Genomic DNA, 20,256 nt, shown 5'->3' with positions numbered 1-20,256 from the left:
TGCATGCATCAAGAAAAATTTACAAACAATACATATTTTCAGATCTCTAAGATTTTCACGTGTGAATGCCATATATATCGTTAAACCGCGTGGGAGGGGGGCATTTTGAGGGAAAAACGCTCTGTGTCTTTCATTCACTCTCAATGCTCAACTTACATTTATTTTGGTAATCATAAACAATTAAATCTTAGGGATGATTGAACATACATAATGTCCATAGTAACTATAAACACGGCCGTTAATCACGCGCGCCACCTCTCACAAATGGGTTGATAATGTATGTTTCTGTACATTTTTGGATGAATTAATCTTCGCTGAATCGCACTACATTGCCCGATTTTAAAACCAATGCGAAATATGTTCAAAACAACATATAAACCTAATCACCCTGTAAAATTATCCAAAAAATTTCAAAACATCCGGGCCTGAGCGCCACCTCAAAAGTTGAATTGGCTCATTTATTAAAAATCTCAAAAAAGAGGTGGCGCGCGTGATTAATAGCCGTGTATATATTTAAACAAACGGCTCTGTGTTTTAATTTCCATTAATTTCCAACGGTCATCAACAACGCAAACTCAACAATGCGCTTAACTTAAAAAATACACTCACGGGTTATTCCTTAAAATTTCTAATCAACTTGAATTTCTGGGAAAGTCATATATTGGAATATTCATTATCTAATGATATTAATATTATTAAATAAATATAGACAGTTAATAATAACGTTTACTCGAGTTTGCCGAGGCTTCATCAAAGGCAATAACTCTTATTTAGGTCCTACAATATTAAGTGATATAATGGGCATCTAACAGTTTATACGTGTACGTCTATCGCAACCGTTGTTTATTTTTGGTGTTTTCACTTCATATACACTTATATTTGTTAATGCAGCATCAACATACTAAAACAATATCCCGGAAAGAGAAAAATAATGCATTTGAATATCAACCGTACTTTCGTTTTGACAACTGACGAAAGAAATGATTCGATTTACGATGTGAATCTTAATTTAGTTTTAGTGCAGATTCACTCATACGACACAAAGACACTATTTCGTTTTACGGATCATTTCGGCGCAGAGGACTGGGTGATCGAGTCATGTCAAATATCGAATATAATATATATATTTTTATAAACAACTGGTAGCAAGATGAGTTGCAGACAATTGGTCAGTAACCACATTTTAACTAACTCTTTTGACCTGTAAATTCTGTTCAGCTCAATTCAACAGTGTAATTCCCATAATGTCACTTTAAAATATTACCATTCATCAAAGGCAATAACTCTTATTTAGGTCCTATAATATGAAAATATTACCATTCGTCAGTGCATTTTATTAGCCAAATTTTTAACGCATAAAATGTACATCGTTTTAATCAAGACTTGCTTTAGCAGTTAAATGATACATGCACAAGTATATACTTAAAACGACTTACTCCCTTTGAGTTTGATAAGGTTATATTACACTAATTCCGATTCCCATAGGGTCCCATTATAAAACTGACAACTTTCACAGCATTTTTCTTGCCTTTTCGATGTATCAATTTTTCCGAACCTGGTATCATTTTAAAGATGGATCTGTCATCTTCCAATAATTGCAATCAAAAACATACCGTCTCGCAATTTCTAAGAAAGTAAATCGCTGTCAAATGAACCCATCGTAGAAAAACGTGTTTCGGAATCCTAATTTCGACAAAAGCCCCACACAATAGAAAACACACCCTCAAAAGTTCATCTTTTAAGTTAGCTTCCAATCCAAGGCATCTAAGTACTCCAGACACATACAGGATATTACAAATAACCACAAAAGACATGTCTCACATTGTCAAATAGCTTATATTCAAGAAGAGAAAAGGAACTCTTTAGAAATAGGCACTACTTTCGAATGGGCCACGGAGGGATACACAATGATTTAGTGTAATGTAACCATAACGTGACATCAGTACTTTGAAATACTGTTTTGCATGAAAACACGGAAGTGACTGGGTGCACATGTATACAAAATCGAAACTAAACGGTCTTAGTTGTGGTTAATTAGGTAAACAAATTAAAGTACTTTTATTTGACCTCGTAATATTAGATACAAGTTAATATATGGTTAGAATGAATATGTTCAAATACGCAATTAATGATATGTTTGTATGTATTAAATCGCCTTAATTGTAGCGTGTTTACTTTTTTGTTTATGAAATATTACAGTTGAAATATTTTCAGAAAATGGTTATCATGTATTAAGCTTAGGACGATAATATATGAAGCATCCATGGAAAATGGGTGTATTTAAAAATAATTTATGTTCTAGCAAGGTCTTTGGGAGAACAGTGCAAAAATTCGGACGAAGCATACATTTTGTAATTATATAGTATGCATCGTTGTAGTGTTTCATCTACAGAATACACTAGTTAGCACCATTAAAGGAACTCCATTTAAGGAACAAACACCATTGAAGGTTATACTGGTTTTATTTACATCCGTACTCGTCAAGCATACAAAACAGTCTGTCTCTGAACATGCTATCAAAGAGGCATTCATGCCGTAGGCGTGTCCTGCAAGTAGGCGTGGCCAGTGCAAGCTATACCACAATCCCTCCTTTTTTTCAAACCAAATAATGCATGATCAACAAATACATACTCTAAACATAAACCCATACGTTTACAAACAATTCATGATAACCAATTACACCATGCATTTATGAAACAATCTAAACTAAATTTAATCAAAACAAAAACATCACAAATGAAAACATTTTATCAATGAAAATAAAATAGCACGCCGCTTGTACTAGCAATGTTCTCACACAATTCCCTTTTATCGTTAACATGAAAGTAATGAGCGACCACACTGGCTGTTAATCAATTTCCGTTTATAAGCCATTTTACACTCGGAGCATGATACACATGTCAGTTTAATAGAAATTTACTAGCATCCGCGGGATAAGCGCCACGTGTGTTGTCTCGAATGAACACCAGTAAATTACATGCCTATTTAGCGGTGCATTTACACCAGTTTGAAATCATTAAATTTCTCGGGCATTTTCCGAACCCTTATCGGTCTGTCTTTACCCGCAGATGATACATTAATTTGACAATGTTCACTTTTAGAATTGTTTACATTTGAGTCTGTCTGAGGATTTTGTTCATTCATTTTTTATACGCCCGTATAAAATACGGGACGTATTATGTGAAACCCCTTGGCGGGCGGGCGGGCGGCGGGCGGGCGGCGGGCGGCGGGCGGCGGGCGGAAGGCATCACTTTGTCCGGACTCTAATTCAAATTGTATTCATCCGATCTTCACCAAACTTGGTCAGCAGTTGCATCTAGTTGATATCTAGGCCAAGTTCGAATATGGGTCATGCCGGGTCAAAAACTAGGTCATAGGGTCAATAAGTGCATTTTCAAAGGGGCCACTTTGTCCGGACTCTATTTCAAATTGTATTCATCCGATCTTCACCAAACTTGGTCAGCAGTTGCATCTAGTTGATATATAGGCCAAGTTCGAATATGGGTCATGCCGGGTCAAAAACTAGGTCATAGGGTCAATTAGTGCATTTTCAACGGCGCCACTTTGTCCGGACTCTAATTCAAATTGTATTCATCCGATCTTCACCAAACTTGGTCAGTAGTTGCATCTAGTTGATATCTAGGTCAAGTCCGAATATGGGTCATGCTGGGTCAAATTTTTTTTGCTTATTTCCAAAACAAATACATCAATCATCAGTGTATCATCTCCAATGGCACACGAATCGGGCGTATATTGCTCCGTCATGCGGCGCTCTTGTTTTCATATGCGTTACATTTCGCCGATACTCGGTACCATCATCGGCACGTACAACCACGCTATTCCCGTTCTTATCTATAACTGTGTACTTATCGGAACTGAACGGAGTGTCGAGTTTATTGTTTCTATTTTGCTTCAAAAGAACCTTGTCGCCTGGTACAATTTCGCTCTCTTTTGCATTTCGTTTCGCGTCGGAGTATACTTTCCCTTTCCCCTTTTTCTCGGAATCACGATCACGTATTTCGCTATCTTCCCGCCTATACGTATTAATTTCAGGAACACATGTTCTTATCTTACGACCGAACAGCATCTCATCAGGTGATATACCCGTTACTGAATGGGGTGTGCTTCGATACATTATCAGGTAATCATCGAGGTCTAATCGCCAATTACGATTTTCACTTTGAGATATGCGTAATCTCTTTAGTATTGAACGGTTCTGACGTTCAACCTCCCCATTTGCTTGCGGCCACAAGGGAGTATTTCGCCTGTGTTCGATTCCTTGAGACTGCAAATAATTTTCGAAATGCTCGCAAACAAAACTACTAGCATTGTCTGTACGTAGAGATAATGGCAAGCCATGCGTCAAAAACCATTTCCTTAATATTGACACTAGTTTTTCGCTAGTTATTACTTTGGTGACCTCAAGCTCTACATACCTACTGTAATAGTCGACACAAACAAAAATGTAATCACCTGATGGCAACGGACCTAATACGTCCGCGGCTAAATCTTGCCATGGGGCACTTGGTAGCTCGGTTCTCGTCATCGGTTCGGGATTTGTTGACTGGCTTACCAACTGACAGCCATAACACATTTTACAGTAATTTTCAATTTCCTTATCAATACCCGGCCACTAAACTTTGGTCCTCAAGTTGCTTTTCATCAACACGATTCCCGGATGACCTATGTGACCTAAGTCTAATACGCGTTTGCGTAATTCACGCGGGACAACGATTCGCGTACCCCTAAGTACTAAGTAACCAATTACACACAGTTCAACTTTGATATGTATGAACTGATTTTGCTCGTGTTTATCCCACGTCCCGTTCGTCACGCTTTCGCGTAATCTGCTTATCTCATCATCACGAAATGATACCTCTTCTATTTCTCGAGTGGTCATAGCACTGGGTGTTGCTTCGCGCGCAACAAATTTAATGTATTCGTGGTCATCTACACTATCTATTGTCCTAGAACTGTGCTTGAGCGGAAGTCGCGACAGTGCGTCTGCAATATTGTCTCGACCGTTCACATGTTTAACCGTAGATCGGTACGGTTGCAGCCTAAGAACCCATCGCTTAAGTCTAGCGCACGGTTTTGACCTTGGTCCGTAAATGTATTCAAGTGGCTTGTGGTCAGTAAGAAGCTCGAACTCGATACCATAAAGCCATGGATGAAAACGCTCTAATGCCCACACTACGCTTAAACCCTCTTTTTCAGTTTGTGAGTATCTCCTCTCAACATCAGTTAAGCTTTTACTGGCAAAACTTATTACGCGGTTTTCCCCATTTTGAACCTGCACGAGCACAGCACCTAGTCCTACTGGACTCGCATCGACTATGACCTTTGTCGGCGCGGTTTTATCGTAATACCCCAATGTTTCGGCACATGCTAGCCTTCTTTTTAATTCTTTGAACGCGTCCTGTTGAGACCGACCCCATTTAAACACCGTTTTCTTTCTTAACAGATCATTTAACGGCGCGGAAATCGTAGACAAATTCGGTATGAATCTTGCGCAAAAATTCACTAAACCGAGGAAACTTCGAACCTCGCTCGCGTTTCGCGGCTCAGGCGCGTTTACTACAGCATCGACCTTGACCTGCGTTGCCCCTATCCCTCTCTCAGACAGCTCATGACCCATAAACACTAACTTATTCATGTAAAATTGACATTTTTCCTTGTTAAGTGTAAAACCTTTGTCTTTCAATACACATAGCACATTATTTAAACATTTATCATGTTGTTCTTTCGTTGCAGTATGGACAATAATGTCATCGGCAATGCTGTTAACACCCTCACAGCCTTGCAATGTTTGTTGCAAAATCATCTGGTACATCTCTGGAGCACATGTTATTCCAAACATTAAACGTTTATACCTGAAAAGTCCACTGTGTGTTGTAAACGTCGTGATTTCTCGTGATTCTGGGGACAGTTCAATTTGATGATACGCGTTTTTAATGTCCAGTTTGCTGAAATACTTGCTGTTATTCATTTCCTGCAACACTTCGTCCACTGTTGGTATTGGATACCTAGTCCTTTGTATGGCTCTGTTTGCCTGCCTCATGTCAACGCAAAGTCGAATGTCGCCATCATTCTTTGGTATTATGACGACAGGGGACACCCACTTCGACGGTCCACTTACGGGTTCAATGACATCTGAGTCGAGTAATTCTTTGATTTTAGCTTCCAACTTCTCTCGTAACTGATATGGCACGCGTCTGGTCGGTTGCACTACAGGTGTTACAGCCTGGTCAATGGGCACTTCAAGTTGATAACCTTTCAGTTTTCCAAGTCCCGTAAATAATTCGTTGTAATTATTAACAACATCCGATATTCCCGGGGTTTCCATTTGACGCACTATTTTAAGTACGCCAAGTCGCATAGCTGTATCACAGCTTAATAAGGACTGTCCAGATCCCTCAACGACAACAAATTCTGCGTCATCTACCGCTACACCCTTGTAAACAATCGTTGACCAAAATACACCAGCAGTCTTCAGTGGTTCCTTAGATCCATAGGCATACAGTTCTGTTTTCCTTGGCTCGTCCCTGCATTTTATGTCATTTCGTTTCAAGAACTCCCACGTTTTCCTATCCACAATGTTGCAGCTGGAACCGGAATCAATGATCGCCTTTATTTGTACACCACCAATTTCGACCATTATCGATGTTGCTGTCTGGTACTTATTTTGTACAGTAAACGTGAACTGTTTGTCATCAGTTGTGTCCACAACTTGACGCACAGTAGGCGGTTTCTTTTTCGACTTGTCACCCGATCGGCATTTAATCGCAAAATGTCCTATCTTGCCACACTTATTACAGTGCTTTCCACGCGCTGGACACGTGCTGTCTTTTGCAATGTGACCACGTTTCCCACATTTAAAACATTGAACGTCATTTTGAATACGATTTTTCCGTGCAAACGTACCTTTTGTTGTTCGGCTTGTTGTTGTGTTTACCGACTGTGGGCTTTGCTCAATGCATTTTGCCTGATGTTCAGCATTTTCTAAAGTTCTCGCAATGGAACGCAATTCTGTCAGGGTTAAATCCCGTCCTTTTTGCAGAAGTTTCCGTCTTAATTCACTTGAAATGCACTTCTCAATCACCTGATCTCTAATTTGCTCATCTGTGTTCTCAAATGCACACGTCTCTGCCTTCTGTCGCAACCGTGTGATATATTGATCTACGGATTCTGTCGGCGACTGATCTAACTTCCGGAACATATGTCTTTCGTAAGGAACATTCGATTGTGGCGCGAAATGCTTGCTTAGCGCATCGACTGCTCTAGCATAAACGTTTGCTCCCTCTCCTTGCGGCAAGGTATAGAATACATCCTGCACTTCCATGCCAGCCATGTGAAGCAACAATGCATGTTTACGGTCATTGTCTTTAATTCCTTTCCCGACAACATACAGTTCAAACGCTCGAAACCAACGCTTCCACTTTGCCGCTAATCCCGACGGTTCACCATGCACATCGAATCGGGGCAAATAGTCGTTTTCTTTTTCCATCATTTAAGACAATGTTATTGAACGTTTAATATCCTCGTCACCAATTGTAGCGTTTCATCTACAGAATACACTAGTTAGCACCATTAAAGGAACTCCATTTTAAGGAACAAACACCATTGAAGGTTATACTGGTTTTATTTACATCCGTACTCGTCAAGCATACAAAACAGTCTGTCTCTGAACATGCTATCAAAGAGGCATTCATGCCGTAGGCGTGTCCTGCAAGTAGGCGTGGCCAGTGCAAGCTATACCACAATCGTAGAATTGCAGATTTGTGAAACATAACACAACGCAACAACTTATCTCCATAAAACTTGTCACTATCCGAAGGTAGCGCACCCGTAATGATTTCCCGCGATTTTCTTCAAAGATCGAATAGTCTTTTTACCTGTTTACTTATGGATATCTAATTCAAGCATGCATTCTTTAAAGTTGCCGTAGTCGAGTGGTTAAGGCGATGGACTTTAATTTTTTGGGATCTTCCCGCGCAGGTTCGAATCCTGCCGACAACGCATACTTTTTGCGACGCGTTTTATTTCTTTTTTTCTAACGTAATTTGATTGAATATAGCATATAAGGTATGTTTATTGTTAAATATGTTGCAATTTTTATGCACATTCTTTATTTTTTTAAATTAAAACAACGTTATTGCTAAATTGGGTGATTTACTGCTGAAAATATGAATCATGCATGTTGCATTTTTATTTTTATTTCAAAAAGTAAACGGTAAACCTGTCTATTACTTGGTAATTTTGCTGTATATAGTGGATCTATACAAACTAAGTTCAAAATGTTACTTAAATGATACTATTTTGAATTTTATGACACTTTGTTTTTAACCAATCCAATTTCTACTTGGCTGAAACCACTTAAATTTCATGGCGCTCTTCCATAGATAACAAGTTATAAACAATAAATGTCTGAATACGTATTTCATCTTGTTTAAACTTTAAACACCTTTACTACATCTGAACACATTAACGGCATGCCCATATTTGGAAATCTGGAGGAATTCTGGAACTTTCATATACCTCAGGGGTGCAAATAAACTAGACAAAAGCCGAGCGTGGGGTGGTTTTGAAAAAAATCAGTATATATTTTTAAAAAGCACGGAAAGCCTACCTAAAATGTGCATGTAGTTCAGTGAAATGATGCTGATTAAGAAAATAATACATTATATTATATTTGGAAAGGTGCTCATTACGGGTGCGCTACCGTAAAGCATAAACAAGCTTTTTTGTGCATGCTACTGTAAGTTTTAATGTATAAACATTTTTATACCTTTCAATATGTCTCACGAACGCTGTTCTAATTTATCCCTACGACATATAATCTTGTGATAATCGAATGATGAGTAATAAGAAATTACTGACACAAATGGTGCATAAATACATCTTTTATATTTGTGTATAGTGATCTTAAACACATATTTTTTTCAAACATCACGCGAAAATTTGTTATCATAATTTGCAAACGAGTATGTCAATATCATGCTATACAAATCACGTATCACTTTATAACGTGCAATCGCTCATTCACATGCACACTTAATCAAATTTTTATAACCTCACTTGACAAAAAATTAGAAAATCACAAATTGACTCTTTCACAATCTTGCTTCCTACTCAAACCATCGATTGCTCTCTCAAACAAAAACGCACGTATTATGTCACCATATCGGACAGATCTCTTTTAATAGCTATTGAGAGATACTAACCGAGCTTAATTTTACGTCACACAACTCTTCATGTCTATATTAAGTATCTGTCAAATGTAGGATTATATGTGCCATGCCAATTTTGAAAATACCACCAACAACACCCAGTTAAACACACAGTCAACTTACTTTGATGTTCATAAAATCAAATAACGCTTGCTTAAATCTTTAAATGTACACGAATTTGTAACAGATGTTGTCATATAAATTATATGTACAATAACATTTTAAAAGAGGCAAAAGTAATATCGGTCATGTAAACGTATAAATAATCTTTAACATAAACTGCCCAAACTTAAAGGACTGGTTTTATAATATGTATGTTTTTAACTTTGGCTTAGAAAGAGAATGACTGGACAGTTGCTAGATAAGTACATGGATCAGCTGGAGTCCTGGATTGGAACGGGGCCCAAAATCTTCAACCTTCTCTACAAGATAACCAGAGACGGCTGTAGCGGTACAGCATTCCATCAGAAGTGCGACAGCCGGGGACCCACGGTGACTGTTCTCTACAACCAACACGACTCATTGTATGGGGGTTATGCGAGTTCGAGCTGGACCAGCAACGGCCATTTTATACCAGACGTGAACGCTTTCATGTTTCAACTGAGGTATTCAGGCAGCGATAAACCAATCAAGTTTCCAATAAAAAGTAGCTATACTGGATATAGCTTGATTGGAAATTCTACGTACGGACCAATATTTGGTGGAAATGATCTGACAGCATTCAGTGGTACAGTAAACAGCTCTGGTGGGTATTTTGCTCTGAACGGCAGTATGCAACCACAATATTTCGACTTCCAAGGACTTACTCCCGACAAAATAAACAATGGCAACATGCAAGTGACCGAACTGGAGGTATACGGCATTACAGGTAGGGGGAAAGACTGTAAATGAGTATTGCTTTGGATGGTCTCATTATCATTCAATTTATATCGAGCAACACATCAATTGGACTTATTTAGGATGATTTGCGTTACTTGTGCACATGCGCCTCGTGTATTTGCAAAGTGTAAAAATTCAGACACAAATGCTTTGTTTGAACGATGATTTTAAATCAGATGACTCTAGCTCTTTTTATAAAGGTTATCGGCTCAAATGTGTGTGTGTGTGTGGGGGGGGGGGGGGGGGTATTGGTTTTTTAAATAATGATCTATACATCAATATTCAATGTTGAAATATTGTTTATTGAGGGTGTTGTTGCTTTATGAATTTCTAAATGCAAATAAGAGTCGGTCAGGTCTGAACACAACGTTTTACTATACTTTGCATTTTTTAAGACTGTCAAGAAATTATTTTAATTTTTTTGTTTGAGCATAAGAGCTTAATAGTGCTCGATTGGTCATTGTCGGCTCGGGTACTACTTTCACGAACCCCGGGTACTCTTAAGTGTACTTACATGTACACCGGGTACGGAAAATATACTAAAATGTACCCGGGAAATTTAACGCTTAATCGGTCGTTGTTGGCTTTTTAAAAAATTAATTATAATCACATTTATGTCAATTTACTGTAAAATGGCCTCTATATTATCGAAACGCATACTCAAAAAGCATGTTGATGCAGCTTTTGAAAAGAAAGTTTGTTTAACATAATCGGTAGCGCGTTTTATGACATCGGATTTTGGGCGGGAATACAACTCGTATACAGTCTAATATCGACCGGGTACGATTAAGTATATTTACCGTACCCGGGGTACATGTAAGTAGTACCCTAGCCGACAATGACCAATCGAGCCTTAATAGTCCCTGTATAATAACAGTAATAGAATTTTAGAAAAAAAACTTACCCCTACCAACCCCTGAACCAGTTTCCTTTGCAATAAAAAATAACACCTTATCAACTCGGTTATTTAGAAGATATGAAAACAAGAGAAACTATTTAAAATTAAATCAATTTTAATTGATAATTACTCAAAAAAATATTTCTGGTATAAGTCACTTTCATTTATAATAGCGTTATTTTGGTACATCAGCTTCTCAGAAGGTTTCTTAATAACGTCCCTTGAATTATAAAAAATGGCCACATTCTTGAAACAGTTTTAATCGTTTCATCATGAAACCTTGTGACAATATTTGTGGGAAAATAATCTCGGCCAAGTTTGATAACCCGCCAGATCCCCTGAAGCACTTCTTTATAATAACCCAGGAAATATCAAAAACCCAGTGTATCCTTGTTCGCTCTCTAACTCAAATAGTTTTAATTGTAGTATCATCAAACGTGGTGACAATTATTACGAGCATATAATCATAACCGATTTCCTTTACACTGGCGTATTGCGCATAAGCTTTTGCTATATTGATATAAATTATATGACGCTTCTTTACAAATGTGCATACGCAATAACGTAATATGATTTGTAGATCATCATTATACTTTACGTTCTGGTCTAGCGATATTGGAAGATGATGTACCTTTAAATTCAGAACATATAGTCGTGTTTCAACATAACAATGTTTATACTTTTATAATTGTATCAGATGTTAATTAATTACAAATAAATAATGTTCTGTTTTTGTATAAATTATATATACAGACGGGCAGCGGATAAAGACTATTCAACAAACACCACTACCACCACAATTTTGGAGAAAAACTCTGGAGTGGAATAAAAAGGTGAGGGTCTCCCCTTTTTAATGAATTGCTTTTTTGTCTGTGTACATAACAAAATTAAACGCATTTCGGAACGAAGTAAAACGTACAAGAATACTTTAAAATATTTCGTGTTAAAAATCACACGCCCATTCAACACTTCTTACACCAGAATAAGAATTCAGCGACAATATACCAATGCTTATTTTATTATTAGCTCGGCTGTTTTCGGAGAAAACCCGAGGTATTGTCATAGCCAGCTCGTCGTGTCCTAAAACCTTAAAACTTTGTTAACCTTTGTCAGCCTTTTGAACATTGGTTCTAAAATGAAAGTGCTTCCATCTACAACATTAAAACTTCATATGTAGCTGCACTTTGATGAGTTCTACACGCCACACCCATTTTGGGTCACTAGGTCAAAGGTCAAGGTCACTGACCTCTAAACAAAATTCTGACAAGCTTTCATTTATTCAAAACTGCACCCGCAGCCGAGCGTTGGCACCCGCTATGCGTTTTTTGTTATATATATTTGTGTTCTTGCAATTATGCATTGTTCTGATTGTAGTATCTTGACACGCTTACCGAGGGTATTGTATCGTTCAAACCACCCGGGGAGATGGGACTGTCAGATGTCCGCATCCTGATGCTGGGTCCAGTGGGGACGGGCAAGTCCAGCTTCTACAACACCATCAACTCGGTGTTCAAGGGTCGTATCTCTCATAGTGCCTCGTGTGGAATCGATTCAAATGGCATCACGATTGGGGTATTTCAGCAGTTAAACATTGAGACAAATGCATGGTTTTGACCTCGACTGATAATTGAAGCATTTGAACAATGATTGATAATATCGCAGATAATAACACGATTAATCTTTGACTTTTCCAGATTTTGAGAGACCATCGCAATGGCAAATATAGAATACATATTGATTTTAAAAGCGCATTTGACACATTTTGAACATAGCATTTGACGGAGGTATTTTATTTTCAGTCAATAGCCGATCGTCTACCGAAAACCCGATCCTAACTGAAAGTATAATTATTAAATAGTTATTGTTATTTCAATAATATTTATATTGATGCATATGAAATCCATTATGTTCAAGTGTTGTTATTTTCATCCAATTGTTTACATGTCAGCACCGCTCAGTTCAAATGTTAGTTTTCATTCAATACCATAAATATTTTCGCGTACGTTCTGCAGTACAATCCGTATGAAGTCAATGTCCGTTCTGGAGCGAAGTTGAATTTCCGTTGCTGTGACACACGCGGTTTAGAGATCAATCAAGGTCTTGACATACTGGAGTGCGGATATTTGCTGAATGGAAACATCCCAGATTATTATCAGGTAAGGGCATTACACAACTATTTGAATATTCGATCACATTATTCCTATTCAAATATTCTCAATTTTGTGTTATTGTTAAAATTCAATTTATTTTATCCATTTGTATTTAGAAGTTTTCATAAATATAGCATGTTGTTCACAATAGAAAAGCAATCAATTGATTTCAAGATTCTAATGTCATTGTTCGATCTTCGCTTTCAAATATACAGCTAAGTTTCGGACGCCACTAGTTTGGTCGACAATAATCGACAATCACCTCAGCAGTAGTATGAAATCACTATTCATTGGCTATTGCAAAAAGGGCCTTGAAACTTGAGAAATCAGTACCAAAACAACGGGAATCAAAACAATAATAATAATCGGAGTTTTTGTATAGATACGGCTCTGTAGCTTTATCATGTTTTATGACAAGCACATTTCAAATGGGTCCCGCATATGTGAATGTTTCGATTATAATTAATTAATGATAAAACACAATTTGTATATGCATATCAGGCCATATTGTACATTTCGTACATAAATGCAAAGTTAATGCTATAAAGTGTCTCCTATGTCTCCTATGTCAATCAGTATATAATACCAATCATTCGAATTTTTATTTATTCGGTTGAATGAAAACGCTTATATTAGAATACCGCTTTGGGATTCGAGGCCACTACTACTGTCCTGAATGAATGCCACGTTTCAAAGTCGTGTAGTAATCCGTGATGCCGACTATAGAAGTATAAAAGATACACGTGAATATTGCATTTCATTTGATGTCCAAATGTTATGTTCCGTTATCATGAGAAAATGTTCATGAGTATACATACACAAATAGATGTTGTACATTATTTTTTAAATGATTAGCAAAACCCTTAGAAGTTAAAACTATCTTTGACAGTTTAACCCTGTCTTGCAATTCGGCCCCGATCATTCTTCGTTCGTGTATAAACCGAGGGTTACCGAAAAGATTCACTGCGCTGTGTTTGTGATCGACGCCGTAGCTGTAAGCGACATACCACCGAAATTGGTGGACAAGATGAGCAACATTCGGAGACTTGTGAATCAAAAAGGTTAAATATAAGTGTTCTAAACATGATTTGCCTATGATCCTAAAGCACTTTCCAGTTTGAGTATAAATTCCTTTACCGATTGCAATTAAACCCTTTTCCATCTTCATTTTAGTGTACGGCATTGCAATCGAGTACTTTTAGGTTACTGATAAATCAAAGTATCCTCCATTAACATCATTGCAGGGTGTCGCCATACGGGTTAATTTGTTGGTAGTTAGTTGGCATTCGTGATTTTTGTTACTTTAAAAACGTTCGATTTTTTCTTAAACATCTTACGTTTGATATTCATTATGATTTGTTTTGTGATTTGTGGTTGGTTTTGCTGGGTGTCAACATGTATTAGCGCAGAAAAAAACGTCAACAAACATGAGTATGTACAAAACCAATGAATATTGGTAAATGACGTAATACGATTTTAGAAACGCGATACTCAACGATTCCTTAACAAATAAACACAGTTTTATCAATTCAGAACTATTGGTTGATTGCACCCATTGTACATACTTAATAACATATATATTATCATAGCAATATTTTTTAAATGATGAAAAATACATACAAAATGAAATTCGTCCTTAATATCTGTGGAATTACAACAAAGACATTATCTTGCATGTCTAGCAATATAGTTTTCATTATATCTACCAGTCCTACTACATGGAGTGTGAATCTTACTCGTCAGAAATGAAATATGACATTTTTCGGACCTAAGTTGAGGTAAATTCCATATTCAAGATTTGACTTGAATGTTCTATAAATGTTTAACATCTTCTAGTGTACGGTATCACTTTTGTTTATAATAATCTATAATTCTGGACATAAGATTGGGTTTTAAATTGTTAATATTAATATCATGAAAACTGTTCAAGAAATAAGTTCAAATAACTGAACCCGTAATCATCCAATTATTTGTTGATGTTTTATTGCCCCATTATCTTATTTCGGCAGCCTCTGGCGTTATCTGAAACTCAAATATTGTATACAGTCTTGAGAATTATGTTATCAGAGGCTGCTATTTTAAACCGATATTGTACGATTCGTATATATCTCTGTATAAAGAGAAGATATCTTCCTTGCATCAACACATGCATTACATGTATTAGTTTTAACTTTAACAAGACTTCACGTGTATCTTTTCTAATTCCTTACATTTCGTAAACGAATTAGATTTCCCAACGAATGCATCATATAGCTGACAAAGAATTTATGGCTTTAAATCAAAATCTTGACATTTGCAAAACCATGCATTGAATGCTTTAAGAGCTTGGTCAATTAAATGCCCTTGATTTAAATCAAAACTACCGTACAATTAAATACAACACATGAATAGTTTAAATCATTAACATTTTCTTTAGCATGGTCATTGTATGTACACTTCATTTCGAAATCGTCCGCCCCTTTTTTGTAAAAATCATTGTCTTTGTCTTATCAGTATTAACTGTCATTTCTCAGGTATTACAAGATATATATAAATTATCGAAATGGTTCTGGATTTCTTCTGGTTAATTACCCACAATGGCCATGTCGTCTGAAAAACGTAATAAAATTAAAACAATGTAATCGAGTAGAAAACCTGAATCTAAAATATTTTGCAAAAAACAACTCACGATCAGTCGTGAATAATTCTGACAAACAGCTAACTAACGTAATGTCTCTATTATTATTAAAATCGGATTTGGAACATGTTTATGAAGGGGGATAATAGAACCTTCCGTCCATTTGTACGGAAAATAACCGGAATTTAGAATTTTGTTAAACAAATCACATAAATGAGATGACAGAGTGTCAATAAATTATATTAAATATTCATTTACAAGGTTGTCAATTCCAAAAGTCTAAATTGTTTTAGTGATTTTATGTGGGCTTTATTTCATGCACCGTTATTGGTTCATCTAATGCGAGATAAACATAATGAGGAAGATTTAAATCATAATAAAAAATAAAATTACTACATGACAAATAATAATGTGTGAGTTTTCTTCTCAATAACATTTAACATTTCCAATTATCTTTTTTTCTGCAAATTATGTTATATTGTTTTTTTCAATTTATATGAACTTCTCATACTTCACATTCGGAGAAAACAGCAGTGCTCTAGTTATGTTCTGTTAGAGCACTAAAGCATCATGTTGTTGTTTGTTATCTACGATTTTAGGAATTCCGCTAGCGGTTCTCCTCACCAAAGTCGACCTGGCATGTCAGGATGTCGCCAGATCAATCTCAAACGTGTTCACCAGCAAGAAAATTGAAGACGCTGTGAACAAAGCAGCCAACCTGTTTGGGTTGCCTAGAAACCATGTACTTCCGGTGAAAAACTACGAGAATGAGATGGAGCTGGATGACAGCATCAGCATTCTAGCATTGCTTGCACTGCGTCAGCTACTTTTTTTTGCAGAAGATTACTTGCAGGTTCTTCAGGGCAAACAGAAAGCATGCAATCTTTCCAACGAAAAGCCGGACAACCGAGATCAACTAGAAAAATGCAATGACAAGAAAGAATGATCCAGTGAAGTGCTTTGCTCGAACTGGTTCCGTTCAAATGCCATCAATGTGTACATCTGGGTATTGTAACAAGTAAATAAGATACTTTAATAATTTCGTTGTCAAAAAATATTTAAACGTTCATTTTGTATTGGTGACGGTGAAGTTATGTCACTAAAGTCAACGATATGTTACAATGAAATAACTTATTTGAGTTGTATTATGAATGTAAATAGTTGCCACAATCCATGACAACTTAATATTATTGATTAATTGTATCGATAATTATTGGTTTACACGGCGTTTTCTTTTTTTTTAAAGAAATAATTCGTGGTTTTTGCTATTAATGTTCTTATTATTTATGATTAACGCTACATATAGCTTCGCACATGCATGCATTTGTGTAAGTTTTGTAATGATAAACACGTTTACCGATTCGAAATACAGTGATGCAGAAATGAACATGAATACACATATGATACGACATATCATATATATGTTAAGGTCACCATTCCAATGCAGATCATTTTATTAAACAATAATGCATACCCCAACGTAGAAACCGAGGAAATTGTTTTTAAAGATTTTTCTTTTGTATATTGTTTTTTTAGAAGTGTTTATTTTCTGAACTTAAAATATCCGCTTCTTTGTTCTTAAAATGTATCGTTTGAAAATGCCATTTTGTCTCGTATTCTTAAGCTGAAGTTTTCTCTGCTCGTTTCTTTGTTTAACTTACTTAGGCAGGTGTCTAAAGATGTTTTCTATGTCTATATGAATATAATAAATGTATTGTTCTTATGATAATTAAGAAGTGTGTTTTTGAACAAAATGTGGTTTTATAAATTTGCTATTGTATATAACGTGTACCTCATTGATTGAATAAGATCAGTCAAAACAACATTTATTGTTCTTAGGAAGTGGGAAAAAACAGTGAGGCAAACCAAAACCAATATATTTATATTGGGACAATATATATATATATATATATTTATATATATATATATATATATATATATATATATATATATATATATATATATATATATATATATATATATATATATATGCAATAGTAGTGTGTTTATTCTATATATATATATATATATATATATATATATATATATATATATATATATATATATATATATATATATATATATATATAGAATAAACACACTACTATTGCATATATAGTTGCGTGCGGACAAGAACAATGAAGAGCCTCAAAGCCTGTGTAGTTATATTTTGCCAATAACACTGAAATAAATTCAAGCCTGTGTCGATACCTTTGGGCGATAACACCGAAACAAACAAATGCCTATATAGATACCTTCGGTCAATAACCGGGGGCGTAGCTAGCATTTTTTTTAGCTGTAGGCCCGGCTATGATATATAAAATGGAGGGGGCGGGGGTCCTCCCCCTGAAAATTTGTAAATCCTATAACGTCTGTGGTGAGATTTAAAGCATATATAGACAAATAATAAGATAAGAAAATATAAGACTTTGGTCTGTTTTTCTTTGATATTTTACTGATTTATTTCAATGTCAGAGAACTAAATTTTACTGTATTATCTTTATACCATATAACTAAATTTTAAAACAATATGGAACAGAGAAATAATTAAAAGTGTAACACTCCACTTATTCACAAGTCAAACCGTGAGCATTCTTTCCAATAATACTGTCTGCATGTCTATAACGGCACGTTTTTGTTCGGCATCAAGGGACCGAACCGACCCGGATACAGTCAATGGATCGGGTACGGGGGCAAGTGCTCCATTTTAATGTTCCGCGGCCAAAAACATCATTCGGAATGTTTCGTTAAAATCTAACGATACTCGATTAAAACTTACTGTAGTGTTGAAAGGGAGACAAGTAGATCTACATGTAGATCTACGTAAACTTGTAACAGCAAGTCACGTGAAAAGAAGCGAGCTAGAATCTATGCACATAGAAATAAGTAGAGTTGATAACTGGAAGATATGTCATTTGAACACGGACATAATCCATTGCCTGAGTATTATGTCAATATAAAATGCAGATTTCTAACACCTCATTCCCATCAGGGTCAATATTTTAATGCGTTTCATTATATTTCTTTCATGTTTTAAAAATAATTGTAGGCCCGGGCCACTGTGCCTTATAGCAGCTACGCCACTGATAACGCTGAATGAAACACAACAAAGTCTTTATTGTCATCTTGGGACATAAAAAGAACCAATTTTGCTTAATCCTACGGTTGCGCAAAGGTGTGTAATTACATGCAACAGGTGCCCAACCAAATAGCCCGAATACACACATTACATCCTCAAGAATGATAACGAGATAAATCTGTATATTTCCAAATCATAAACTCATATTCTTCATGCATAATAACTGTATAATGCAATTATTGTTTCTTCTTTATTAGGATATTTGCAAACTTCAATTTTACCATAGAAAAATCTTTTAAACATGCATGTTTATCCTGACTACCGCGATACAATTAGCAATTTACTGATTTATGTCCAGTGATTCTCAACTGTAAAATGTATCCTCTTTAGTATTATTATCAACAAATGGACAACTACGACGACAATTATCATTGAGATGGCTTGAATAAAACGTTGAAAAGGAACAATTCAAAATTACTACGATAACCAAATCGAAAGAACTGTTTACACATTCATAGCTTGTTTTGAGGTCCTGAAATGTACACAATACATTATTTAGACCATCATGTACGATTAAAGAATACAGTATACATGCATAATTTAGAGTAGCTGGTATACTTAGATGTGTGTCACAGTTATGAGGTATAAACTACATGTACGATTTGTAAACTTTCTCTACAATACATTTTGAAATCCACATACGAAATGAAATTATTGTGCAAATCACCATAAATATGTACAAACACAATTTAAATGCACGAAACTGTAGATTCTAATCAATATAACATAAGCACACGATACATGATTAAATCAGCTGTACGATTGTTCAAGAAATGTTATTCAATTTTCAGGAGAATATATTTATTTACCGTACACAATGTCCGGCATCTGTCGTGCGTCGCACGCATAGCAGCGTGCTGTGCACAGTGTGAGTCTTTAACTTTATCTAGATACAAGACTAGAGGCAAAAATCTACGTTCAATCCTGGTGAAACTGTGTCAGAATATATATCTGGACAATGACTAGACCAATTTCTAATCTGGCTTATGTGCATTCATTTACTAGGCCAGGAGGTCAAATCTTAGAACAACCTTTTAAGCAGTGCCACATTCATCACTAAATCTGGATGTAATACCATCAGAATCCTTATCTTTCCTATGTTTGAGCCGAGTTTTAATCTGACTCATAAACCTCCAAAACTAGATCATCCGTCCAAATCTTAGAAAAAACCTATTTACGACTCTAACGACCAAATTTATATCTCACCTTTCATGATTCTTTTATAAAGGACCACGTAATTGTATTTAATAAGAATCAAATACTGATCCAGCAGTTTATATTGGTAAGAATATGTAACTTCATATTTTATATATGCAAACGTCTAATCTGTGTCACGTTGGTGC

At 36.0% G+C, this 20,256-nt stretch overlaps 2 protein-coding genes across 2 annotated transcripts; one reads left to right on the top strand and one right to left on the bottom strand.

The window, feature by feature from the left end:
- The first annotated feature begins 1,921 nt into the window (after positions 1 to 1,921).
- Positions 1,922 to 17,599, top strand: LOC127838497 (interferon-induced protein 44-like). Its single transcript, XM_052366281.1, has 7 exons — positions 1,922 to 2,038; positions 9,566 to 10,098; positions 11,761 to 11,840; positions 12,382 to 12,579; positions 13,020 to 13,163; positions 14,047 to 14,218; positions 16,374 to 17,599. The coding sequence occupies exons 2-7, from the start codon at positions 9,573 to 9,575 to the stop codon at positions 16,718 to 16,720; spliced, it is 1,467 nt and encodes a 488-aa protein (XP_052222241.1). The 5' UTR covers positions 1,922 to 2,038; positions 9,566 to 9,572; the 3' UTR covers positions 16,721 to 17,599.
- On the bottom strand, positions 4,634 to 7,507 carry LOC127839654 (uncharacterized protein K02A2.6-like). The gene has a single exon (XM_052368037.1). The coding sequence runs from the start codon at positions 7,505 to 7,507 to the stop codon at positions 4,634 to 4,636; it is 2,874 nt and encodes a 957-aa protein (XP_052223997.1).
- Positions 17,600 to 20,256: the final 2,657 nt, after the last annotated feature.

The sequence above is a fragment of the Dreissena polymorpha genome, chromosome 7 (genome assembly GCF_020536995.1).
Source record: "Dreissena polymorpha isolate Duluth1 chromosome 7, UMN_Dpol_1.0, whole genome shotgun sequence".
Taxonomy (NCBI): Eukaryota; Metazoa; Mollusca; class Bivalvia; order Myida; family Dreissenidae; genus Dreissena; species Dreissena polymorpha.
This window is presented reverse-complemented; position numbering and strand designations above follow the sequence as displayed.

What these genes read in the sequence shown, in the direction of transcription:
- LOC127839654 (XM_052368037.1), bottom strand. Translation starts at nt 7,507, where the DNA reads ATGGAAAAAGAAAACGACTATTTGCCCCGATTCGATGTGCATGGTGAA.
- LOC127838497 (XM_052366281.1), top strand. Translation starts at nt 9,573, where the DNA reads ATGACTGGACAGTTGCTAGATAAGTACATGGATCAGCTGGAGTCCTGG. An exon ending in GGAGGTATACGGCATTACAG is followed by an intron (nt 10,099 to 11,760) that starts GTAGGGGGAAAG and finishes TTATATATACAG; the next exon opens with ACGGGCAGCGGATAAAGACT. An exon ending in CTCTGGAGTGGAATAAAAAG is followed by an intron (nt 11,841 to 12,381) that starts GTGAGGGTCTCC and finishes TTCTGATTGTAG; the next exon opens with TATCTTGACACGCTTACCGA.